The sequence below is a fragment of the Oncorhynchus keta genome, chromosome 10, assembly GCF_023373465.1.
Source record: "Oncorhynchus keta strain PuntledgeMale-10-30-2019 chromosome 10, Oket_V2, whole genome shotgun sequence".
Lineage (NCBI taxonomy): Eukaryota > Metazoa > Chordata > Actinopteri > Salmoniformes > Salmonidae > Oncorhynchus > Oncorhynchus keta.
In genome coordinates this window covers 39,816,759-39,843,611 of record NC_068430.1, presented here as the reverse complement: position 1 = coordinate 39,843,611, position 26,853 = coordinate 39,816,759, and the positions used below count along the sequence as shown (strand labels likewise).

General features: G+C 42.5%; 1 protein-coding gene across 5 annotated transcripts in view; it reads left to right on the top strand.

Annotated features, from left to right (window-relative positions):
• The window catches only part of inavab (innate immunity activator b), a 44,796-nt gene extending 21,466 nt beyond the window's left edge, over positions 1-23,330 (top strand). For 2 of the 5 annotated variants that reach the window (XM_035778067.2, XM_052527012.1), the window contains exons 2-10: positions 10,432-10,548; positions 11,682-11,815; positions 15,474-15,596; positions 15,703-15,934; positions 16,061-16,114; positions 16,234-16,516; positions 17,103-17,261; positions 17,499-18,219; positions 22,783-23,330. In XM_035778067.2, coding sequence (XP_035633960.1) covers positions 10,494-10,548; positions 11,682-11,815; positions 15,474-15,596; positions 15,703-15,934; positions 16,061-16,114; positions 16,234-16,516; positions 17,103-17,261; positions 17,499-18,219; positions 22,783-22,875 — 1,854 coding nt within the window. In that variant the 5' untranslated portion in view covers positions 10,432-10,493 and the 3' untranslated portion in view covers positions 22,876-23,330. Of the gene's footprint in view, positions 1-5,984; positions 6,144-10,431; positions 10,549-11,681; positions 11,816-15,473; positions 15,630-15,702; positions 15,935-16,060; positions 16,115-16,233; positions 16,517-17,102; positions 17,262-17,498; positions 18,220-22,782 lie in introns of those variants that run through there. The other 3 variants (XM_035778068.2, XM_035778066.2, XM_035778070.2) reach the window with 3 other exon arrangements.
• Positions 23,331-26,853: the final 3,523 nt, after the last annotated feature.

Below are 26,853 nucleotides of genomic sequence, written 5' to 3'. Positions count from 1 at the left end.
ACATGGTTCACAGCCACATTCAGTGCACATGAGTTTCCTGTGTGAATGGGCTGGACTGTGTGGGGGATCACCACAAAAACAACCCCTCAGAGTCGCCTGTGTACACTCAGCTCCCACACCCAATATAGACCAAGGAGTAGTCCCACAATGCACTCTATTCCCTTTTTATAGTGCACTACTTTTGACCAGGACTCATAGGGTGCATAGTTAGGCACTATATTAGGAATAGGGTGCCATTTGGGACACGAAACCAGCAAGTGCGGTGATGGAAATCTACAGGGCCTCATAGAAAGGCTTACGGAGGCGTCTCTCTCCTCAATCCCATGGAAATCCTATATATGTCGAACAAAGCACTGTGTGGCTTTGCAACACATCTCCTTTCTCTTCTTGGGCCAGCTATATTTTCCTCACATTCTGCCTTTGTACACAAGTCCAATCTTTTGATTGTACAGTGAGTTAATTGTGGAATGTGCCAGCCTTTTTGGCACTTGGGCAAGACCTCGGATACTACCCTACCTTTTAGGTTATAACTACTTTACTACCAGGATCATTTATGAACTTGGAGTAACTGGGGTTTAAAGTCTGTTAGTAATGGAATTGGCTGAACCAGATATCTGCCTCCTTTTTTTTCTTTTTTAACTGCTGCTGTCTTGGTGCCATGTCTTTGGTGATTTGATACCCTGCTGTCTGGGAATTGTGGGGGCTTGTTCAGGGTCTCTAGGCGCCTGCATTCTTTGAGAGACAGAGTGAATATCAGGATTCTGAGTATGTGAGCCATGCAGTGGTCGAGCAGGTGCTGTGTGTCCACACATTCTGATTCCCACCACCATGTTCTTCCCTCCCTGGTGGGCACTGGGCATTTTAGGTCCTCCTCTGGCTCACACACTCCTACTCATACCAAAGGACTCAGACACACCAATAGTGTTTGCTGGTCGAGAGTACTTAGCACCTCAAAGTAATTTGCGCACAAATTTTCCATGTAGAATCGTGTAGAAACATCTCGTCAATCAGACATCTAAAGTGGGTGGTCCCTAATGCCCGGTGTACACCTACATGACTTTCAAAAGCCTAATATCTCTGAGCTTCTCACATTAAACGACCATCTCTCCTGGTGTTTTTTTTGTCTTGCCAACCTAGTTGTGCGCACACTAAACTATCCGGCACAGACGGGGTGTCACACTCTGCAAGACTCTTCACTTGCTCGGGAGGATTCTTGATACCACCACGCTGTCTCGCGAAAACAGTAATGCGATTAGATTGTGTAGCTAGAACGAGCTGTGGCTTAAAGCAGCCACATACGTTTTCAGTCAGACATTCACAAATCATGTAAAATTGTCACATGGCCTAATACAACAGGTGTTGCCCTTACCACGCATGCCGTACAGAGTTGAAATATCTAGCCAACATTATGAATTGAAAAACATTGCTTGTGATCATCAGAGCTATAAGGATTTGATGCTTTGGTTAAAGGCAAGTACAAACGCTTCTGCTCGAGAGTCTACACATTCTGTGTGACGCGAAACAACTTCAGCATCTCATGGGATATTGCTGACCACCGTTCTCAAAACTAGTCGTTGCACATCTCACACTACAAGAGCATTGCAGGTTTTGTGCAAACGTGTTTGAAAACATCAGGACGTCTGGGACTGCTCAAAGATCAGTAGCCCTCAGATTGCGTCTTTGACCCCCTCACATTTAAACGAGCGTCGGTGGCAGCCGCACACCCAGACTAGGCAACGACATGGTGATTTTATCTCCGATCTCAAACTTTTCTGGGACGGTGTTTTAAGCTGGGTGTAGTGGTACAGACAAATGCTAGATCCACTTTTGATGCGGCGTGTGCGAGCCTAAAGATCTGACTACACTTGAGCAATGAGTTCAACTGCTACAGTGTATCTCAGAGAATCAAAATGTAGAGGATTGAGAAATAGCCGAGTCAATGAAAATGAATTACATTTGATGTTTGGTGGTATAATAGGCCTAGATTCTCTATGAAATAACCCTCTGGGATGTGCCTTCAGAAGATATTCACACCCCTTGAATTTTTCCACATTTTGTTGTGTTATAGCCTGCATTTAAGATGGATTCAATTGAGATTTTGTGTCACTGGTCTACACACAATAATCCATTATGTCAAAGTGGAATTATGTGTTTAGAAATGTTAACAAATGAATAACAAAATATAAAGCTGAACTGCCTTGAGTCAATAGGTATTCAACCCCTTTGTTGTGGCGAACTTAAATAAGTTATGGAGTACAAATACAGTGGGGAGAACAAGTATTTGATTCACTGCCGATTTTTGCAGGTTTTCCTACTTACAAAGCATGTAGAGGTCTGTCATTTTTATCATAGCTACACTTCAACTGTGAGAGACAGAATCTAAAACAAAAATCCAGAAAATCACATTTGTATGATTTTTAAGTAATTAATTTGCATTTTATTGCGTGACATAAGTATTTGATCACCTACCAACCAGTAAGAATTCCGGCTCTCACAGACCTTTTCTTTAAGAAGCCCTCCTGTTCTCCACTCATTACCTGTATTAACTGCACCTGTTTGAACTCGTTACCTGTATAAAAGACACCTGTCCACACACTCAATCAAACAGACTCCAACCTCTCCAGTGGCCAAGACCAGAGAGCTGTGTAAGGACATCAGGGATAAAATTGTAGACCTGCACAAGGCTGGGATCGGGTACAGGACAATAGGCAAGCAGCTTGGTGAGAAGGCAACAACTGTTGGTGCAATTATTAGAAAATGGAAGAAGTTCAAGATGACGGTCAATCACCCTCGGTCTGGGGCTCCATGCAAGAACTCACCTCGTGGGGCATCAATGATCATGAGGAAGGTGAGGGATCAGCCCAGAACTACACGGCAGGACCTGGTCAATGACCTGAAGAGAGCTGGGACCACAGTCTCAAAGAAAACATTAGTAACACACTACGCAGTCATGGATTAAAATCCTGCAGCGCATGCAAGGTCCCCCTGCTCAAGCCAGCGCATGTCCAGGCCCGTCTGAAGTTTGCCAATGACCATCTGGATGATCCAGAGGAGGAATGGGAGAAGGTCATGTGGTCGGATGAGACAAAAATAGAGCTTTTTGGTCTACACTCCACTCGCCGTGTTTGGAGGAAGAAGAAGAAGGATGAGTACAACCACAAGAACACCATCCCAACCATGAAGCATAGAGATGGAAACATCATTCTTTGGGGATGCTTTTCTGCAAAAGGGACAGGACGACTGCACCGTATTCAGGGGAGGATGGATGGGGCCATGTATCGTGAGATCTTGGCCAACAACCTCCTTCCCAAAGTAAGAGCATTGAAGATGGGTTGTGGCTGGGTCTTCCAGCATGACAACAACCTGAAACACACAGCCAGGGCAACTAAGGAGTGGCTCCGTAAGAAGCATCTCAAGGTCCTGGAGTGGCCTAGCCAGTCTCCAGACCTGAACCCAATAGAAAATCTTTGGAGGTAGCTGAAAGTCCGTATTGCCCTGCGACAGCCCCGAAACCTGAAGGATCTGGAGAAGGTCTGTATGGAGGAGTGGGCCAAAATCCCTGCTGCAGTGTGTGCAAACCTGGTCAAGTACTACAGGAAACGTATGATCTCTGTACCAAATATTAAGTTCTGCTTTTCTGATGTATCAAATACTTATGTCATGCAATAAAATGCAAATTAATTACTTAAAAATCATACAATGCGACTTTCTGGATTTTTGTTTTAGATTCCGTCTCTCACAGTTGAAGTGTAGCAATGATAAAAATTACAGACCTCTACATGCTTTGTAAGTAGGAAACACTGCCGATTTTGCAGGTTATCAAATACTTGTTCTCCCCACTGTATCACAAGTTGCATGCACTCACTCTGTGTGCAATAATTGTGGTTATAACATGATTTTTTTCCCTGACTACCCCTTTTCTGTACGACGCACACAATTCTCTGTAAGGTCCCTCAGTCGAGCAGGGAATTCCCAGGAAAGAAGGGCACCTATTGGTAGATGGCTAAAAAAAAAGAAGCAAGCATTTAATATCCCTATGAACACTGTGCAGTTATTAATTACACTTTGGATGGTGTATCAATACACCTAGTCACTACAAAGATAAAGGTGCCCTTCCTAACTCTTGCCAGAGAGGAATGAAACCGCTAAGGGTTTTCATCATGAGGCCAATTGTGACTTTTTAAAACAGTTATGAGTTTAATGGCTGTGATAGAACACTAAGGATGGATCAACAACATTGTAGTTACTCAACAATACTAACCTACATGACAGAGTGAAAAGAAGGAAGCCTGTACAGAATACATGGATCCTGTTTTGAGCAAGGCACTAAAGTAATACTGCAAAGAAATTAGCTTTTTGTCCTTAATAAACAGCGTTGTGTTGGATTTGCCCCAAACATAACACACAGGTACCACTCTTCATATTTTCAAGCATAGTGGTGGCTGCATCATGTTATGAGTATGCTTGTCATCGGCAAGGACTAGGGAGTTCTTTTTGGATAACAATTTATGGAAAAGAGCTAAGCACATGCTAAATCCTAGAGGAATACCTGGTTCAATCTGCTTTCCAACAACCACTGTGAGACAAATTCAACTTTCAGCAGGACAATTACCTACAAGGCCAAATATACAGCATTACCAAGACAACACTGAATGTTCCTGTGGCCTAGTTGCAGTTTTGACTTAAAACAAGACACAACTAACTTGACTGAGCTTGAAGAATATAAATGAATAAAAACAGGTAAATATCGTACAATCCAGGAGTGCAAGGCTCTTCGAGTTACCCAAAAAGACTCACAGCTGTGATCTCTGCCAAATGTGATTCTAACATATTGACTCAGGGGGTTGAATACTTATCTAATGAAGATATATTAGTGTTTTATTTTCAAATGTTTTATCTTAGCATTTGTCTTCCACTTTGACATTAAGAGTATTTTGAGTAGATCGTTGAATAAAAAAGTATAATTAAATAAATTTTAATCCCACTATGTAACAACAATGTGGAAAAAGCCAAGTGGCATGAATACTTTCTTTCTGACGGCACTAAGTGCATCTTTAAGTTATTTGAAGTCTTATAAACCAGTGGTTCCCAAACGTTGTGTGTGTGTTTTTAAAGGAACTTCTTCCGGCTTTCAACTTACTCCTGAAAGTTGTTATAGTAGAATGCAAAAGATGCAGTTTCGAAAGTTGGTAGTGCATCAGCAGTTTTCCTCTTGTCATTGCAGACCTTAGAGAGCTATTGCTGCAACATTTTATCAACCAACAAGAGGGGAGTGAACAGGTCTTGTGCCCATAGAAATGACGTGGCGCGCGCTTACAGGATGTTCTCTAATGCCTGAGGGAAGAAGGTTGGGAACCCCTGCTCTAAACTGCTGTATGGCTTTAAAATCAAATTCTTAACTCATTTGGATAGTTCCAAGACAACTTACTGAATTGGTCAGGAGAGGGCAGTAAATGTACATAATAACAAATCAGTATCAATGTTTATGCATGTATTAAAAGTGGTAACTTGTGTCTGAATGTGGTAAATTAATTACTTAAACATTTGGTGTGTATCTCATTAACAAACCTTTTACTGAGCTGTAGCCAACAGCTAACATTTATGTGAAGATATAGGAAAAAAACATTAGACTTTCAACTAACAATGATTCACTCTTATTACTTCTTTAACATCTGCTAAACACGTGTATGTGACCAATAACATTTTGTGAAAATGGTATCAACCACTTACACATAACTGTGATTGCAGTGTTCTTGTGAAATCAATAACGTCAGACTATGATAAAATGCACATTGATATGACACAATCGGTTCGTTGTAGCCTAATCGCTCTTCATACTGTACCTGGTTTTCACCTCGCACCTTGATAAGGGACTAATTGAAATGTAACAATTCCCATTATCATCATTGTTGACACATTTCAAAGCAGTGCATTAAATCGCGTCCTGTCCTGAAGGTTCAGCAGTGCACAGGTATGCACCATACGTGCCTTGGCAAACAACTCCCCTTTTCGTGGTTGAGTCATCCTTCTCCTACCTTACTTCTAATCACAGTTTTCCTTTCAATCACTTCCATTCCAGTGGGGAATACGGGAATAGTTAGGCAGTTTTCAGGAGTCAGCTTTTGAACCAAATTATTGAAAATGTAAGTACATTTCCTTTTAATGTGCTTTAATTTTAAACACATCATATGTACGCAAACTGTTTTCCGACTTGTTGTCTAGTTGAAGTGAACATTTAGTTCACTGTTTATAGTCAAAATACTTTATATATTTTTATCATGAAACGTAACCTATGCCGAGAGTAATTTATTTTGTTGTAATTCCCTGTCCACTATCCTTTACTAGGAGAACCAAGTTTGTATTGAAGTAGAAAAGGCTTGTTGCGTAATGCCCTTTAATTATAATGTTTTTTGACCATCTTCATTTTAGTTGACCCAGTAACCATGGCTATTGGAACCATGTGGGGGTTGTGTAGACGTGTTCGGTTTTAAATGGTTTCTTGAAAGTGACGGGGGCTGTTTCAATTGTTATACAGTCTTTATGCTTCGTGTAAGCTACCAGGGGAGATAATGGACACTTGATTGACGCGTAATGAATCATTTCCTGTTTAACGCCTACGTCAGTATTTTGTTGAAATGTTTAGACTGTTTTTTGTGTCTACCTTTGCCTCGCTGTATACTTTATCATTTGGCCATATAGATATTGAGGTTTGAGTCTTATAATCATTCACAGTCTTGGGTATAATACATTATGCCCCTGTTTTATTATAACATTTATTGCGTGTTGTATATAAAGAATTCCCTAAGATAATAAATATCGTGGCAGCTTTTCTACAAAACAACCTGCCTTGCATGCTATAGACCGGAGATTGGAATTTCATTCCGTTATAACCTCATCCCACATGTCTCTATGTGCATTGCATTGAGATTCAAAAGGTTTCGGGAAAATAAACACATTGTTATCATTTACGCCTTCTACACACAGTTGCATCAGCCAATTTAAATTACCCTTGCTTTTTGTTCTCTCTTAAGTAATCATTGCCAGAACTGTGATTTGCAGTCAGTCACTCTAATGATGTGGGAGTTTCACAAACCGCTTTAGTCACAGGAAGCTCCCTAGACTCTGTATAGCAAGAGTCGTATGTCATACTAGTCTTGCATTGGACACAGTGTATGGGATCTGGGATCAAGGTGATGTCAGCAGGATCATGTCATACCTGAGGCATTCCACCAACTGGCCTCTAGCTGAAGGAGCCAAAATGGCTCCAAGGACATGGTCAACCAAAGTAACATTTGGTTGGAGAAACATTAGAGATTGTGCACCAGCTATTGTTAAGGAAGTCTCAAGGTTCTGCTCGCCTGAGTTAGAATACCTCATGATAAGCTGTAGGCCATACTATTTACCAAGAGTTGTCATCTAATATTAGCAGTCTATTTACCACAAATAACCGTTGCTAGCACTAAGACCACACTCAATGAGCTGTATAGGGCCATAAGCAAAAAAGAAAATGCTCATCCAGAGGCCCGCGTGCCTAGAGGCCGGATGATTTTAATGCAGGAAAACTATCGGTATTACCTCATTTCTACCAGCATATCATCTGTGTAACAAGAGGCTAAAAAACTATTGATCACCTTAACTCCACACAGAGACACATACAAAGCTCTCCCTTTCCCTCAATTTGGCAAATCTGACCTTAACACTATCCTTCTGATTCCTGCTTCCAAGCAGAAACTCAATCCGGAAGTACCAGTGACACGCTCAATACACAAGTGGGCGGATGCTGAGCTACAGGACTTTTTTGCTAGCACAGACTTGAACATGTTCCGGGATTCATCCGATGGCATTGAGGAGTTTACCACATCAGTCACCGGCTTCGTTAACCCTTCTGGCACAGGTGTTCCGCTAGCAACCCAGCTACACAACATCTGGTGAAATTGCAGAGCGCGAAATTCAAAATCCAGAAATAATTAACATTCATGAAAATACCATTGTCATACATCAAAATGAAGTTTAATTTCTTGTTAATCCAGCCGCTGTGTCAGATTTTTAAAAAGGCTTTACGGGGAAAGCACACCATGCGATTATCTGAAGACAGCGCCCCGCATACAAAAGCATGAAAAACATATTTCAACCAGGCAGGTGCGCCACGAAAGTCAGAAATAGCGATATAATAAATGCCTTTGAAGATCTTCTTCTGTTGGCACTCCAAAAGGTCCTACCTACATCACAAATGGTCCTTTTGTTCGATGAAGTCCTTCTTTATAACCCCAAAAACTCAGTTTAGCTGGTGCGCTTCATTCAATAATCCACCGGTTTTCCTCCTTTAAAATGCATACAAAATTAATCCCAAACATTACCAATAAGTTTCACCAAACATGTCAAACAACGTTTATAATCAAACCTCCGGTACCCTAATATGTAAATAAACGATCAAATTTAAGACGGAGAATCGTTATTGTCTATACCGGAGATAAACAACAAAGAACGCCCTCTCACCCACGCGCATGAAAACACTACAGCAAAAATGGGAGCCACTTAGAAAAACATTTATCCAAAAACAAGCCTGAAACTCTTTCTAAAGACTGTTGACATCTAATGGAAGCCCTAGGAACTGCAATCTGGGATGATTTCGCCTCATAATAAACATGACAGCCATTGGAAACGGTGGTTGGCTTTTTCCTCGGTTTCGCCTGCCATTTCAGTTCTGTTCTACTCACATACATTATTTTAACAGTTTTAGAAACTTATTATTTCAACAGTTTTAGAGTGTTTTCTATCCAAATATATCTACCAATGCATATCCTAGGTTCTGGGCCTGAGTAACAGGCAGTTTACCTTGGGCATGCTTTTCATCCGGATGTCAAAATACTGCCCCCTAGCCCAAAGAGGTTAAACAGGTTTACATTCAAAAGTCTGCAGGGCCAGACAGGTTACCAGGAAGCGTACTCCGAGAATGCGTTGACTAGCTGGCAAGTATTTTCAGTCACTACCCAATCTGTAATACCTACATGTTTCAAGCAGACCACCATAGTTCCTGTGCCCATGAACACCAAGGTAACCTGTCTAAATGGCTATCGCCCCGTAGCACTCACATATGTAGCCATAAAATGCTTTGCTCACATCAACACCATCAGCCCAGACACCCTGGACCTACTCCATTTTGCATACCGCCACAACAGATTCACAGATGACGCAATCTCTATTGACCTCCACACTGCTCTTTCCCACCTGGACTAAAGGAACACTTAAGTCACTACAGCTTAGTGTTCAACACCATAGTGCCCTCCAAGTCATCACTAAGCTAAGGACCTTGGGACTGAACACCGCCCTCTGCAACTGGATCCTGGATTTCCTGCTTAGTCCCTTCCTGTACTCCCTGTTCACCCAAAACTGTGTGGCCGTGCACGACTCCCAACACCATCATTAAGTTAGCCGACGACACAATGATGGTAAGCCTGATCACTGACGACGATGAGACAGCCTATAGGGATGAAGTCAGAGACCTGGCAGTGTGGTGCCAGGACAACAACTTCTCCCTCAACGTCAGTAAGACAAAGAAGCTGATCGTGGACTATTGGAAACGGAGGACTAAATGCACCATCATTCACATTGACAGGGCTGTAGTAGAGCGGGTTGAGCGCTTCAAGTTTCTCTGTGTCCACATCACTACGGCTCTATCATGGAGGGCACAATTTCTCTTTCCATTCCAGGAGGCTGAAAAGATTTTTCATGGGTCCTGAGATCCTCAAAAGGTTCTACAGCTGCACTATATAGGGCATCTTGACTGGCTGCTTCACCGCTTGGTATGGCATCTGCTTGGCTTCCAACAGCAAGGTGCTACAGAGGGTAGTGCTTATGGCCCAGTACATCACTGGGGCTGAGCTCCCTGCCATCCAGGACCTCTATACCAGGTGGTGTCAAAATTAACACTATATAGTCAATAGGGTGCCGTTTAGGACACAACCTGAGTTAGATAGTCAGTCTGAATCCACTCTAGTTTGAAACCCTGGTTAGGCTGTGCTGACAGGGAGTAACTGGAGGGAATGGCTCATAGTAATAGGAAAGAGTGGTCCACTCCATTGTTTACTGTGCAAATTCACAGGGAATTTGGTTTGACCCCCTTGATTTTGTGTCACATGGACTTTTTCATGGTTTAAGGGTTAAGTGGGGTGTTGAAAGTATAATCGTCTCTTAGTGGTGGATGGATCCATTCATTTTGTCTAAAATGAGATATTCTAATTTTCCTGAAAAGCAACAATTTACTACTATTAAACAGGATTATTCTCTGTAGTATAGTGAGACCGTATAGACGTTTTGTAAAAAAAAAAAAAAAATTGCATGACTTAAAATTGCTGACTTTTAAAATGAATTTCCATGTAAATGGACAATAAAATGTATCTTTGAAGAAAATTAACGTGTTTAATTTTGCAGGGCATCGTGAAACTAGACATTTTCCTGTTCCCTCACCCCTGTAAACCACCAGACTCACAGACATGGAGGGTAAAGAAGAGATCAGTGACACAGACAGTGGTATCATTCTCCACTCTGGTAAGCACCAAATACATTTATCAACTTCCATGACACTAACATTTATTCATTATAATGGGACACCTATAGTGAGAAATTAGTCCCAAAAATGTCTAACTTGTCATGGGTTTTGTCTTAAAAACCTATTTGTGTTCCAGTTATAATGAAGTAGTAAGCAAGCAAGCCACACTACTCAAAAGTGGTTTATAAACCTTTTATTTATTCTTTGGTGCTCCATTTCTAAGAAGATGCCGTGGCCACTACCAATGGTTTCTATAAACCAGTAGCTGAGCTATTGCTGGTCACATTCTTCACTGCAGATGTTATTTAGTCTTTTACCCACAATGGAGATTATCCATCCAGACAGAATCGGGGGGTTTTGTCATTCAGTCATTGCCATGTTTTCTACTGTTTATATTCTCCTGCATGGTTGCCATTCCGGTGGCAGTTTCTGTGTGACATCTTTATTTCCCGGCTTTCACCGCTGTCTGTCAGTACCTGCAGGGATTGAGTTGATAATCTCTGAAAGCATGTGACACACAATGCAGCTGGCCTGGAGACATTAGTAGCCCTGTGAGTGAACTCAGGGTTTTCGTCCCAAATGGCATCCTACTCCCTATATTGTGCACTACTTTTGGGCTACCCACAGGGTTCTCATCAAAAGTAGTGCACTATGTAGGGAGTAGGGTGCCATTTGGGATGTAACCCAGTTGTCATTAGTCTCCGGTGGTTCTGTAGGGCAACCACATTGTTTATCACCTTGGTTTCACTCCTAGGTTGATCCTATCAGTCAATAAAACACGTAATAGTATGAGTACAGACACTCATTGTGTCTTAAGAGAAACATGTCTTGTCTAGGTGTCATCTTGGCTCACCATCTTCAACGTTGCTGCTCGTGAATGGGCAGAACCTCAGGATTGGAGCAACATTTTTGGTTGCATTTGTATCGAAACCTTTTTTTAAAGTTTTGGTCATAGTTTATTCTTTCCAGCCAGTTGGGCTGTCTGCGTGATACAGCTGCAACCATATGAAATTGACAAGCAAGCATTACCAATTTGAAAACTTGGGCCAAAGAATTGTGTCCATCTATCTATAACCTCGCTCTTTTCAATCCTTAGACTTCACAGTAGCCTCTTTGTCATTGTGTGTCCCAGGCCCTGATAGTCCTGCCACCATTATGAAGGACGTGACCACTCACACCCGGGCCGTCAAGCTCAAGCACCAGTCACTGGAAGACCGACTAGAGCTCTGCCTACTGGAGCTGAAGAAGCTTTGCATCCGAGAGGCTGTGAGTACCCCTGGATATAGGACACACACGTTAGGTACAGACACATGTTTACACACAGACTCACTCCACTATCAGGGTTCAGGCCATTTTCACTATGACATTAGTTGGAATTTCCCCATCAGTGAAACCATGACCGTGATGGCGGGGTGGAGGGAGGGGGGCGTGGCTTTCATAGAGAGATGTTAATCAAGCTCTGATAAAGACACCAATACGAAAGCTTAATATACTAAACTGATACTGTCAAGACAATTGTGAGTTTGTATTTTTTATTTTGAGATGTTAATGAAAAAATTGCCTGGCACTCTGAAACTGCTGAGGCAATAAAGACTGCCCACAGTCTGAAATGAAAGGCTTTGGTTTGTTTTGTTGGGCTTTAAGACAAGTTTGGGCAATTTGGAGGCAGCCAATGGACCTTAAGTTTCCCTATTAGTCAACACTAAATTATCTCTCCCATACCTGGCTCTCTGCAACTAATTCAGCCCTGACAATGTCCCTGTCTCATCCGTCATCGTTATGAGGGGCTGCTTCCCATAGTGCCCTACTTTCGACCAGTGCCCTATGTAGGGTGCCATTTGGGATACAGACCAGTTCTGATCATTATTTTCTGTTGAAAATTGGGCTTGGCTCTCCTGTCGGGACTTGTCTTGTCAAGGTGTGCTTCCCGGTAGGAGGCTCTGATGACACCTCTTCATGCTCTCAGGAACACGACAGTGACTCAGATCATGACCAACTATTCTGACACTATTGTCTGTGTCTGGGAGAAAAAATAGACCTTTTTTATTGAGACTGACACAAAACAAACACAGGGTGTGGTGTGTGTTATGTCTGTTCCCAAATGAAATCAATAATAATGCAATTTCTCACACTCAGGTTGAGTTTGTGTTGCTAGAAGGTAGACCAGTGAGATGAATACACTAGGCTGGTGAGGCTTTAAGAATGTGTTGTGAAAGAGTAGGAACTATAGAAAAGCAGCATTGCGTAACAAACATTTGAGAACAATTTCCATGTCCCAGCATGTAAGGCAGGATAGATTTTTGTTAAACAATATTTCAAAATGAAGGGAAAATAAAATGAACTCAATGAGGGTTCATGGAACTTGGTAGATTTGGAGGGAATGAGGACCAATTGTCCCTGAATTACTAACTAATATAATATGTATACTGAACAAATATATGAATGCAACATTTAACCTTTTATTTAACTAGGCAAGTCAATTAACAACAAATTCTTATTTACAATGATGGCCGAGGAACAGTGGGTTAACTGCCTTGTTTAGGGGTAGAATGACTGATTTTGACCTTGTCAGCTCTGGGATTCGATCTTGCAACCTTTTCAGTTACTGGCCCAACGCTCTAACCACTAGGCTACCTGCCGCCCCAGGGATTCAATATTTTCAAAGATTTTACTGAGTTATAACTCATATAAGGAAATCAGTCAATTGAAATAAATTCATTCGAACTTAATCTAAGGATTCCACATGACTAGGCTGGGGTGCAGTCATGGATGGGCCTTGGAGGCCACAGGCCCACCCAATTGGCAGCCAGGCCCACACACTGGGGGTGAGTTTCAATCCCACAAAAGGGCTTTATTACAGACATAAATAGTCCTCTGCACCCCCCCAGCACAAGGTGCACCTGTGTAATGATCATGTTGTGTCTTCATATGCCACACCTGTCTGGTGGATGGATTATCTTGGCAAATGAGAAATGCTCACTAAAAGGGATGTATTTGTCCTCCAAATTTGTCCTCCAAATTTGAGAGAAATCAACTTTTTGTGCATTTGGAAAACTTTTTTATTTTGTCTCATGAAACATGGGAACAACACTTTATATGTTGCGTTTTATATTTTTGGATACAATTTTGTATGTCTCTGCATCCAGTGTGAAGGAAGTTAGTGGTAGTTTTGCAAGCCAATGCTAACTAGTGTTAATGCAATGACTGGAAGTCTACGATATCAGACTGCCAGTCATTGCGATAACTCTAGTTAGCAATTACCTTCAAACTAGAGAAAGGGATTAATTGACAAAATCTCGAAGTATTCCTTTAACATACAGTGCATTCGGAAAGTATTCAGACCCCTTCCCTTTTTCCACATGTTGTTACGTTACATCCTATTCTAAAATTGATTAAATTTTTTTTAAATCCTCATAAATCTACATACAATATTCCATAATGACAAAGCATTAATAGTTTTTTAGACATTTTTGAAAATGTATTAAAAATTCATAACTAAAATATCAGTATTTAGACCCTTTGCTATGAGACTCGAAATTGAGCTCAGGTGCATCCTGTTAGCATTGTTCACCCTTGATGTTTCTACAACTTCATTGGAGTCCACCTGTGGTAAATTCAATTCATTGGACATGATTTGGAAAGGCACAACTCCTGGCTTTATAAGGTCCCACAGTTGACAGTGCATGTCAGAGCTAAAAGTTGAAGGAATTGTCCGTATAGCTCCGAGACAGGATTGTGTCGAGACACCAATCTGGGGAAGGGTACCAAAACATTTCTGCAGCATTGAAGGTCTTCAAGAACACAGTGGCCTCCATCATTCTTGAATAGAAGAAGTTTGGAACCACCAAGACTCTTACAAGAGCAGGCCGTCTGGCCAAACTGAGCAATCGGGGAGAAGGGCCTTTGGTCAGGGGGGTGACCAAGAACCCAATGATAACTCTGGCAGAGCGCCAGAGTTCCTCTGTGGAGATGGGAGAACCTTCCAGAAGGACAACAACCTCTGCAGCACTCCACCAATCAGGCATTTATGGTAGTGGCCAGACGGAAGCCACTCCTCAGTAAAAAAGGCACATGACAGCACGCTTGGAGTTTGCCAAAAGACACCGAAAGGACTCTGACGATGAGAAACAAGATTATCTGGTCTGATGAAACCAAGATTGAACTATTTGGCCTGAATGCCAATCATCCCTACGGCACCATCCCTACGGTGAAGCATGGTGGTGGTAGCATCCTGCTGTGGGGATGTTTTTCAGCTGCAGGGACTTGGAGAATTGTCAGGATTGAAGGAAACGGAGCAAAGTACAGAGAGATCCTTGATGAAAACCTGCTCCAGAGCGTCCAGGACCTCGGACTGGGGTGAAGGTTCACCTTCCAACAGGAGAAGGACCTGAAGCACACAGCCAAGACAATGCAGGAGTGGCTTCAGGAGAAGTCTCTGGTTGTCCTTGAGCAGCCCAGCCGGATTTGAACGTCTCTGGAGAGACCTGAAAATAGCTGTGCAGCTACACTCCCCATACAACCTGACGGAACTTGAGAGGATCTGCAGAGAAGAATGGGAGAAACTCCCAAATACAGGTGTGCCAAGCTTGTAGCGTCATACCCAAGTAGAATCAACAAAGTATATGAGAGTTAAGAGTATGAATAGTTATGTAAATGTGATATTTCAGTTTGATTTTTTTAATTGCAAAAAAATCTAAAACCTTTTTTGTTTTGATTAGGGGGTATTGTGTGTAGATTGATGAGCGGGAATGTTTGTTTAATCCATTTCAGAATAAGGCTGTAACGTAAAAAAAATTGAAAGTCAAGGTGTCTGTATGCTTTCTGAATTAACTGTACATTTATTTATGTTGCGTTGCATTAACAGAATATGATCCCTCACATTTGAACCAGCTTACATCTGGTGTCTTTTTTCCATGTCATATAGGAGCTGACTGGTCGGCTGTCTGCAGACTACCCTTTGCTGCCTGGGGAGAAGCCACCTCAAATCCGCCAACGAATCGGAGCTGCCTTCAAACTAGAAGAGCAGAGCATCCCACAGGGAGCAGTGGTACCAACCATCAATAATCAAGCTTCTTTCATCGTAAGAGCCAGGAAGAGATCTTTCATGTTCAGCCACTCATGTTTGCCCAACCTCCTTTTGTCACATCCTGTAGAACTCTGAGCTGAACTCTGTGGAAGCTGAGCTATCCCTGCAGTTGCAGATACACAAAGCGGTCCAAAGACTGTGCTGTGAGGAACACCAGAGCAAGGCGGTGAAGAGAAGCCGGTTACAGCAGTGCAAGCGTGAGGAGAAGAAAGTCAAACAACTGCAGGACACAGCGTTTCAGCTGCGCCTACAGCATGGGCGGTCTTCACCACGGCCAGACTGCACCAGCACACAGAGAGGTGAGCGCCGCCCTGCTGGCCAACTGATAAAATAATATTAATCTTTCCTCTCTGACCTGAGAGGAATAGAATTCCAGTGCCCTCCCCATGGATTAATACGGTTGTTCGCTATGCTTTTGTTTTCAGATCAGGGCACTTCTGATGATAGCTCTCTGTCGGATTCGGCACTGCTCGACGAAGGTTAGAGTCACTGTGCAAAAATGTGTCTTGTAAAACTTATATTGATAAGCATGTTATGACAATACCACCAAAGTACCTAATAACACTCTGAATTCAATTGTATCTTTACTTTTCTCCAGTAGAGGTGATTAGTCAGTCATCTCAACCATCCGTGGAGCTCCCTCACCTAGGAGGACCAGCAGATCCTCCCCAGCCTCCCCTTGACCCCTCACACCCCCCTGGGCCTAGCCCCCACGAGTCTCCCACTACTACTCCAACCCTGGAGGAGCTACAGTCTCTTTTCAACACCAGCCTGGAATTGGAGCCCCCTCCCATCGAGCACTCGCCCTGGACAGAGTCCAGTCTGGACCAGCCTTACCAGAAGACCAAGAAGAAGTCACACTCTGGTAGCAGAAAGTCAAGGTAAAGGCCAAGGGAGAACCCACTGTGCCTCCTGTAATTTTATATGAACACTACCCTTGAACAGGAAAGCCCAAGAATAGCTATAATTTAAGCTTCACAGGTTGGTGAAAGCTCTCTTAAACACAAGTCATTATGGCTTGGTAATTGTTTCCATGTAGCCTAATATAAGATTAACTTGGCTTTTTGAAGTCATGCAGCTCCATAGTTGAACCCAAATAGATCTACCTTTATGAGAAACCACAAGATCAGGAATCTGCTTTGACAGCACTTATATGAAACTTAAACTCCATTTGATATTTGAAAAATGAGAGTTCCTTTTCAAGTGGTTTCGCTCAAGTTGGCATTAATACGTACCTTGTTATTTTGGGGTGGAAATTACTTGGGAACATTCTGATTCAAGTTGTGACTCGTCTGAGTGAAAGCTCGAATATACTGATACAAGGGCGCATGGAACAGGTTCAAGCGTGCAAAGTACACGCACTCATTTGGCCAACTCATGGCTCTCCTCTGCATAAAAAAAATCTTCGGGGTTTAGTCATTAACCCAGTTCTCTCTCCTTCCTGTCCATGTTGTTACCTTTCTGCAGTAGTCCAGCCACGACCCCTGTGTTGCCTCCTGTGGACACCTGTTGTAGAGACACGGCCCTGACACTGCAGTTCTCCTCCCATCTCAAACTGAGCTACACCCAGTCCAACAGCGCCCCATCCACCCCGGAGATGCACCTTCGTCGCCAGCTCTCTCTCAGGTCATCAAATTAAAATGTGTTACATTTTGGTAGTTGTTCTTCGAGCGACTTAGTCAGTGCATTCAACTAAGGTAAATAAGACATCCACATCTCACAGTCACACAACACCACTGTCCATTAGTATATCTCATTCACACTGTCCCCACACCGCTTGAATCTTGAGACTGTATCTTACAAATTAGTGTTGAGTTTGTACTGTTTTGGCCTTGTTTTTAATGCTTCTATGTAATATTTTAGACTTCCCAACAGTGAGCCTCCGTTGAACCTGGATAAGGATCGAGGACGTACCCGTGTTCCCAGGAGGCTACTAACGGATTACGTGGTAACGTCTCCAGGCGAGTCCCCTGTCCTGAGGGCAGGCTACGGAAATCCCATATACCATTCCAGCTCTGAGACTGAGGACAGTAACTCTGAACACTCTGCCCCATCCTACACCAGTTCACCATGTCGTGAGATGCCTTGTGACCTGCCCAGGCAGTCTCAGCTCACCTATAAGTACCAACACTCCAGCCCCAATGACAATCATCGACCAATGGCCTACCCCCCAGGCCCCGGCTTCTACCAGAACCCCCAGCACCAGTCCAACCCCAGCTTCCACAGGGGTTACTATGACGACAGGATGGTCTACCCTTCAGAGATGGACATGACCAGGCTGTATCATGGCACCCCGCTCCCCTGTCACCCCAGCCAGTATGAACACTGGTACGAGGAGGCCCCTTTGCACCCCCAGCGGGCTCTCAGGTCCATGCCCCCTCACATCAGACTGTCCCGCGCCCCTTCGCTCCGGGAGTACCCTCACCACCCATCCAGAGGCCTCCCCCAGCAGGTGGTAAACGAAGAGCTCAAGTCGTGGCACCAGCGCAAACAGTTCAGACCTCGCTCCCTGGACAGACAGGGCGCGGCCAGGGTGAGGAGCGTACAGTCACCTCTCACCCAGCACAACAAGTACCATGAACAGGTAAACTGCCACAATGGCACTTCACTCTCTAAATGACTATTGTTGCTCAATATGAAGTTACTGTCTTTGCAGAAGTCCTGTTAGCACCAGGCAGGTTCCCTGTAACTGAATATCACTGGATTATATTACTGTCAGGTCGGTGTCAGTCAGTGCACCGCAGGCTTTAGAGAAGGGGATTTCTAATCAGTTAAGATGGATGATACGGAGGTGCTGTGTCCAGACCTGTCTGCAAGTTCCATCGAATCAACAGAACTCTTTTAAAATGTTTGTGTCGTATATGAATGCAGTCTTTACAAGTTAGCTTACTTTGTCAAACTCACACAGTTCAATAGAACACAATCACACCTGACAAACAAACAAGTATTACCTCCATGAACTAGTAAGCAAACTAATGTGAGGACAGGACAACACACAACTCTTCAATGATACTCGTCTCAGCACGTTTTATGACGGGGAAGGCAACCCTGTTCCTGGAGTGTCACAGGTACTGCAGGATTTTGTCCCAACTAGACACCACACGGAACAACTAAGGTAATTGATCGGTTCAGTGATTTGCCTAAAGCACTCCTGGTGTTCCAGGTTGGTTAAATCAAAAGCATGAAGTACCTACAGCACTCCAGGACAAGGGATGCCTACCTGTTTTATGACTTTGAATCTACATTTAACATTTACATTTAAGTCATTTAGCAGATGCTCTTATCCAGAGCGACTTACAAATTGGTGCATTCACCTTATGACATCCAGTAGAATAGTCACTTTACAATAGTAGCTCAATCTACACACAGTACCCCAAAATCACAACGCGAAAACAACATGTTTTTTAAAAATTTTTGCAAATGTATTAAAAATACAAAACAGAACTTCATATTAAAAATACTAAACCATATTCAGACCCTTTGCTATAAGACTCAATTGAGATAAGGTGTTTCCATTGATCATCCTTCAAATCAAAATGTATTTATATAGCCCTTCGTACATCAGCTGATAACTACCAAAGTGCTGTACAGAAACCCAGCCTAAAACCCCAAACAGCAAGCAATGCAGGTGTAGAAGCACGGTGGCTAGGAAAAACTCCCTAGAAAGGCCAAAACCTAGGAAGAAACCTAGAGAGGAACCAGGCTATGTGGGGTGGCCAGTCCTCTTCTGGCTGTGCCGGGTGGAGATTATAACAGAACATGGCCAAGATGTTCAAATGTTCATAAATGACCAGCATGGTCGAATAATAACAAGGCAGAACAGTTGAAACTGGAGCAGCAGCACAGTCAAGTGGACCGGGGACAGCAAGGAGTCATCATGTCAGGTAGTCCTGGGGCACGGTCCTAGGGCTCAGGTCCTTTGAGAGAGAGAAAGAAAGCGAGAATTAGAGAGGGCGTATGTGGGGTGGCCCGTCCTCTTCTGGCTGTGCCGGGTGGAGATTATAACAGAACATGGCCAAGATGTTAAAATGTTCATAAATGACCAGCATGGTCGAATAATAACAAGGCAGAACAGTTGAAACTGGAGCAGCAGCATGGCCAGGTGGACTGGGGACAGCAAGGAGTCATCATGTCAGGTAGTCCTGGGGCATGGTCCTAGGGCTCAGGTCAGTTGAAACTGGAGCAGAAGCATGGCCAGGTGGACTGGGGACAGCAAGGAGTCATCATGTCAGGTAGTCCTGGGGCATGGTCCTAGGGCTCAGGTCCTCCGAGAGAGAGAAAGAAAGAAGGAGAGAATTAGAGAACGCACACTTAGATTCACACAGGACACCGAATAGGACAGGAGAAGTACTTCAGATATAACAAACTGACCCTAGCCCCCCGACACAAACTACTGCAGCATAAATACTGGAGGCTGAGACAGGAGGGGACAGGAGACACTGTGGCCCCATCCGAGGACACCCCGGACAGGGCCAAACAGGAAGGATATAACCCCACCCACTTTGCCAAAGCACAGCCCCCACACCACTAGAGGGATATCTTCAACCACCAACTTACCATCCTGAGACAAGGCTGAGTATAGCCCACAAAGATCTCCGCCACGGCACAGCCCAAGTGGGGGCGCCAACCCAGGCAGGATGACCACAACAGTGAATCAACCCACTCAGGTGATGCACCCCCTGCAGGGACGGCATGAGAGAGCCCCAGTAAGCCAGTGACTCAGCCCCTGTAATAGGGTTAGAGGCAGAGAATCCCAGTGGAAAGAGGGGAACCGGCCAGGCAGAGACAGCAAGGGCGGTTCGTTGCTCCAGAGCCTTTCCGTTCACCTTCCCACTCCTGGGCCAGACTACACTCAATCATATGACCCACTGAAGAGATGAGTCTTCAGTAAAGACTTAAAGGTTGAGACCGAGTTTGCTTCTCTGACATGGGTAGGCAGACCGTTCCATAAAAATGGAGCTCTAGAGGAGAAAGCCCTGCCTCCAGCTGTTTGCTTAGAAATTCTAGGGACAATTAGGAGGCCTGCGTCTTGTGACCGTAGCGTACGTGTAGGTATGTACGGCAGGACCAAATCAGAGAGATAGGTAGGAGCAAGCCCATGTAATGCTTTGTAGGTTAGCAGTAAAACCTTAAAATCAGCCCTTGCTTTGACAGGAAGCCAGTGTAGAGAGGCTAGCACTGGAGTAATATGATCAAAATTTTTGGTTCTAGTCAGGATTCTAGCAGCCGTATTTAGCACTAACTGAAGTTTATTTAGTGCTTTATCCGGGTAGCCGGAAAGTAGAGCATTGCAGTAGTCTAACCTAGAAGTGACAAAAGCATGGATTAATTTTTCTGCATCATTTTTGGACAGAAAGTTTCTGATTTTTGCAATATTACATAGATGGAAAAAAGCTGTCCTCGAAATGGTCTTGATATGTTCTTCAAAAGAGAGATCAGGGTCCAGAGTAACGCCGAGGTCCTTCAGTTTTATTTGAGACGACTGTACAACCATTAAGATTAATTGTCAGATTCAACAGAAGATCTCTTTGTTTCTTGGGACCTAGAACAACCTGGCACCATCCCTATGGTGAAGCGTGGTGGTGGCAGCATCATGTTGTGGGGATGTTTGTTAGCGGCAGGGACTGGGAGACTAATCAGGATCGAGGGAAAGATGAACAGAGCAAAGTACAGAGATCCTTGATGAAAACCTGTACCAGAGCATTCAGGACCTCGGACTGGGGTGAAGGTTCACCTTCCAACAGGTCAACGTCCATAAGCACACAGCCAACAAAACACAGGAGCAGCTTTGGGACAAGTCTCTGAATGTCCTTGAGTAGCCCAGCCAGAGCCCAGACTTGAACACGATCGATCATCTCTGGAGAGACCTGAAAATAGCTGTGCAGCAACGCTCCCCATCCAACCTGACAGGAGCTTGAGAGGATCTGTAGAGAAGAATTTGAGAAACTCTCCAAATACAGGTGTGCAAAGCATACCCAAGAAGACTCAAGGCTGTAATTGCTGCCAAAGGTTCTTCAAAAAATACTGAGCAAAGGGTCTGAATCCTTATGTTAATGTGATATTTCAGTAAAAAAATATTATACGTTTGCAAAAAATGTGTCTAAAAAACCTGTTTGGGATTTGTGATTATGGGGTATTGTGTGTAGATTGATGGGGGGGTAAAAAAAATGGTTTAATCCATTTTAGAATAAGGCTGTAACGTCACAAAATGTGGAAAAAGTCAAGGGGTATCTTTTGAGTTCAGATACAGTTAAAGAAAATCAATGGAGGAATTATTATAATATGAGAGGCAATGGGTATCCTGAGTTTGATTTTTTAAAAATGTTTTATTCTCCCCCGCAGAGGGTAAGGTGTGGGAATGTTCATGCATGAGAGGAAGACCCAGGTGCCACATTCCTGTATCGTTTTACTGTCTACCCTTCAGCGATGATTTATATTGCCAGCTGTTGAAAAAGCATGGGCAGCTGTAGTACAGTACTGTACAGTACTGGATCTAATATTTTGCAGCAGTAGTAGTAGTAGCAGTAGTAGTAGTAGCAGTAGCAGCAATTCTTAATTTCAGGGGATGGTCTGATCACAGCAAGTAAAGGAGGTTTGAGAGACGTTCAGACAGCTGCAGTGTGGGAGTGAACATACTGTACGTGTGGCCCTCCCATCGTCAACCTCACCCCTGAATCATACAGTGTCACGCTGAGTCACATTGTGGGTCACTGTAGAGAAAAATGACACACCCTTGTGGATCAGCTGCTAAAACCTAAAAGCCAAGCTTTTTCAGACACTGGCTGTTTTGAACTCTCATGACCTCGTTATGGAGCTCTCAATGGTGAGGTTATACCACAGTGCTATGTACTGCACTTCCTTTAACATATTTGTATATCCAACTTCCTGGTGTTGTGAGAACTGAGTAATACAGCAGCTGAGCCCTTGGTGTCTGCTATAGGGCAGTATACTCACCCCTGGCCCTGAAGGGTTGCAGGGAACCACCAGTAGAAACATTATTGCAATGATCTACTTTGTTGCCTTCCCTCCATACTATGAACCAATAATGTTATTTCTTGTGATATTTAAAAGCCTAACTCTATTAGTACTGACTTGAAAAAACAGACATTGAAATAAATGTTCCCTGTTTTCGTCGTCCCATCTGCAGGCTCCCCAGAGACGTGTCATCCAGAGGGCAGCGGACGGGTCCCCAGTGCAGTGGTTTGTGGATGACGACTCTGAGATCGTCAGTCAGGTGTAGGACTAGTGAGAGGGCCCCCAGTGCCACCCTCTCTCTCCGGAAAGCTCTGACCTCCCCAGGCCCACAGAGCCCTATTTATTCATTAATTTATTACATCACTGGACTTGGTGCTGATATGAGATGAGAGAGAGCGAGAGACTGGGCATAGTATCAAAGAGGATCTGAGGCTTTATATTATTGACTTCAACATGTTACCAGGGCAACACGAAAGTCAAAGGCACAAAGCAACAGACTACAACGTTCCCCTGGTGCCTCCCTTTTTACTGTGAAAGAGCCGCTGTGTTGAACATTCTTTCATGGTTAGTTTGTTAGCTGTTTTTTTTGTACGGATCTATTGATGTGTTAAGTACTATCAAATGTTTCTAAAATATATTTAGATATTGTTTTTCTAAAAGGAAAAAGTTTCTCTTTAGAAATGAATGAATAAATAATTAAATAAAGATGTATAATGTTAATCCTATCAGTGTCATTCTGTTAAACTTCACTTTCTTCAGAGCTGGGAATTCAGTTCCAACGGGAAGTTTCTGAGTGGTGATATGCATAGGATCAGAATAAGTACCAATATTATTATCATTGGTTACACATTATTTTGTCATCATTTGACCATTCAGTGTTGACGGTGCACTATCTTTTATCAATTTACTAGTCTCTCCCTGACAGACATTTGCAGCAAAAAAGCTCTTTGACTGGCAACCAAGTTCAAGTTACTGCCGGTTGCATTCATGGCTCATGATTGCCCCCTGCTTTTGGACATTAATTATGCCCATGATAAACCCTTAATTTATAATGCATTATAATACACTTTTTGTATATAGATTATTGGTACTTGAAAGTTGGACTTTATTTAACCATGGATGTCACATTGAACAATACATACTACAAAACAACTTAAATCCAAAATTGGGGGGGATTTTAAGAATCCCCCCCAAGAAGTTGTTTTTGGGATTACCATGCTATTTCAATGGCAATACATTGTTATGCAGCATAATTAAACATTTGATTTCCAATTTTGGGATGAAGTTGGCAAAACATTGCAATGGCCAATTGGAAAACCAATTGTCATTAAACGTGTCAAAAATCTAAGGAATATGTGGGACAAGAATATAACATACATTATGTTGCTAGTGACAAGGTGAAATTGAACAAAATGGTACAAACAGAATGTAAATGAGGCTCAGGTACAAAACCTGTGGAGAATTTCAATAAGGGAATGTTAACTGCTCAGAGGAGCCACAGACTGCCAACTTATAATATGCAAAATGTACACACTTGAGGATAAAGAACCTGTTTCTGATCTTCATCCTGATAGGGAGTGTCATTGGTGCAGCTCAATCAAATCTCAGACACCCAAGATATTGGGAATGAATACTACCACTTAGAGACAAAGTCGTAGTAGAGGTTTATCAGATGAGGATATCGTAAACTCTATGAAAACTGAATCAAATGAGCAGCATGTAATTGGAGAGGTTGACATCGAAATAAGCGAGGAAGGATCTACAGACCCTACTGAGTATACAGAAACAACCTTTTTACTGTGGCACCCAGAATAGTTTTTGCCAGAACAGGGTAGAATGCTTCAGGAAACAGTGCTTAGCCAGTGGAAAAGTAAGTCAGCTAGCAAGGCATTGTTTTCATTTTATAACAAGTGATGAGCAGAAATAAGGGAGTACTTTCTCAGTAGTAGATGTGTTTCCCTTTAAAACAATCCCATTGAACACAGCTAATAGCTAGCTAATGTTAGCCAAACCAAGCTAACTAGCTACTGTTAGTGCAACCCTAAGTAACAGTACATATGAAGACAAAAAATGATCAGGTCTACTGTACATCTTACTGTAGAAATGATTGTTGAAAACAAGTCTAGGTTGGAGCTGTTGCTGTTAAACTGATTTGAAGCAAGATGCTTTTTGAGGCAAACCCACACACAGTTCTGGGTTGCTTATCTACAGCAGGAAGCTGTCTCCTGCCTGACTGAGAAAGCATTAGATGCTCTGATCCAGTTTGGCACCACATACCTATGCGAGTCGGGGTTCTCAACTCTGGCATACTTTTTTTTAAAGTACAGAAACAGACTCAAAGCTGAGCATGACCTCAGGGTTGCACTGTAATAAACTGAGCACAGAAAAGACATGCTTGTTAAACTTCAACCAGCCACACACCTCTGATTATGACTGTGTGTGTGTGTGTGTGTGTGTGTGTGTGTGTGTGTGTGTGTGTGTGTGTGTGTGTGTGTGTGTGTGTGTGTGTGTGTGTGTTCTGTTATACAGCTGTGTGATGTGATCAATTAGTTTATTCCAGTTCAGAATTAAAATTATTTATTGTATTTTAACAGCAACAGTTCCAACCTAGACAGATATTTAAGTGTTTTTAATCAAATAGCATGAATTGCTATTTATATGGGTATTTCATTTAATTGTAATTTGTTTTTGTCTATATTGCATTTGTTTTAAGCATAAGGGCAATGAAATGTACAAATATTTACATCTAGTTGCATGTTTTCATAAGCTTTGGTCCCAGGAAAACATAGGATTTCTCATTTGGGTCCTTAAGGACCATTGGCATAAGCCAGTATAGTATGTATTACATATACAGTGCCTCGAATTGTGGCTACCTATGGAATGGGTGGAGTAAAAAGCCAGCAACACTGTGTATTATTCAAAGCGCCGTGAAATGACACCATACATGTACATTTTATATATCCGACGTAAGTATTTCCTACAATACTTTTACTGCGGCACCCAGATACTGACCCTACTAAATATTTCCTAATGTAAAAACGGCCAGCTCATCTCCTTTTCAAGACCCCAAATGTTTTTATTTTTTAAAAAATAAGGTCTTGGCAATCATCATTTTATTAGCCAATCAGCAGCCTTTTTGCCCGGGACTTATCGTTCTGCTGACCAACCGATGTTTGTCTCCTGCTTATTCTCAGTGGTGTAAAGTACTTAAGTAAAAATATGTTAAAGTACTACGTTTTTTTTGTTGTATCAGTACTTTACTATGTATACTTTACTATTTATACTAGTTTTACTTTTGCTTCACTACATTTCCAAAGAAACATTATACTCCATACATTTTCCTTTACACCCAAAGGTACTCCTTACATTTTGACAGGACACGCACTTATCAAGAGAGCATGCCTGGTCATCCCTACTGCCTCTGATCTGGTGTACTCACTAAACACAAATGCTTTGTTTGTAAATTATGTCTGAGTGTTGGAGTGTGCCCCTGGCTATCCATCAATAAAAATACAAATAAAATAGTGGTGTCTCGTTTGCTTAATATAAGGAATTTGAAATGATTTCTACTTTTACTTTTGATACTTAAGTATATTTTAGCAATTCCATTTAATTTGGATACTTGAGTATATTCAAAACTAAATACTTTTAGACTTTTACTCAAGTAGTATTTTACTCTGTGACTTTTACTTTTGTCATTTTTTTTAAATGTATCTTTACTTTTACTCAAGTATGATATTAGAGTACTTTTCCACCACTGCTTATTCTACCACCTTAGAAAAATGTTATTTTCTTTCAGATGTTTTATTGTGCATGCAGTTAAATAAGCACATTTAGTATCACAGAGAGTGGTGTTGTGTGTGTGGATCTTCATTAAACCCTTGAACTGGAACGACTGCTTCCTTGTGTTCTGAACGGACAGCCTGTGTGGTGGTTGCTACCGGCCTCCCTTTTTATTGGATTCTTTAACACCCCATATTTTTCTCCTACAATACTTCTACTGCGGAACCCAGATAGTGTTTGCTCTATAAACCAATATGTATTCCATATACAGTGATTCGCATTGGTGGCATTTATTGGACCATGGAACATGTTTTAAAAGCCAAATGTCACTTAAATATTAACAAATATGAATCATTGTAATTTATTTTTCATATATCATGAATAAAACAGGTTATTGACACTTTTCTACTATCATGCGGGGACTTTTATTTTGAAGATTTCTGTGACCCGGAAGTACTTT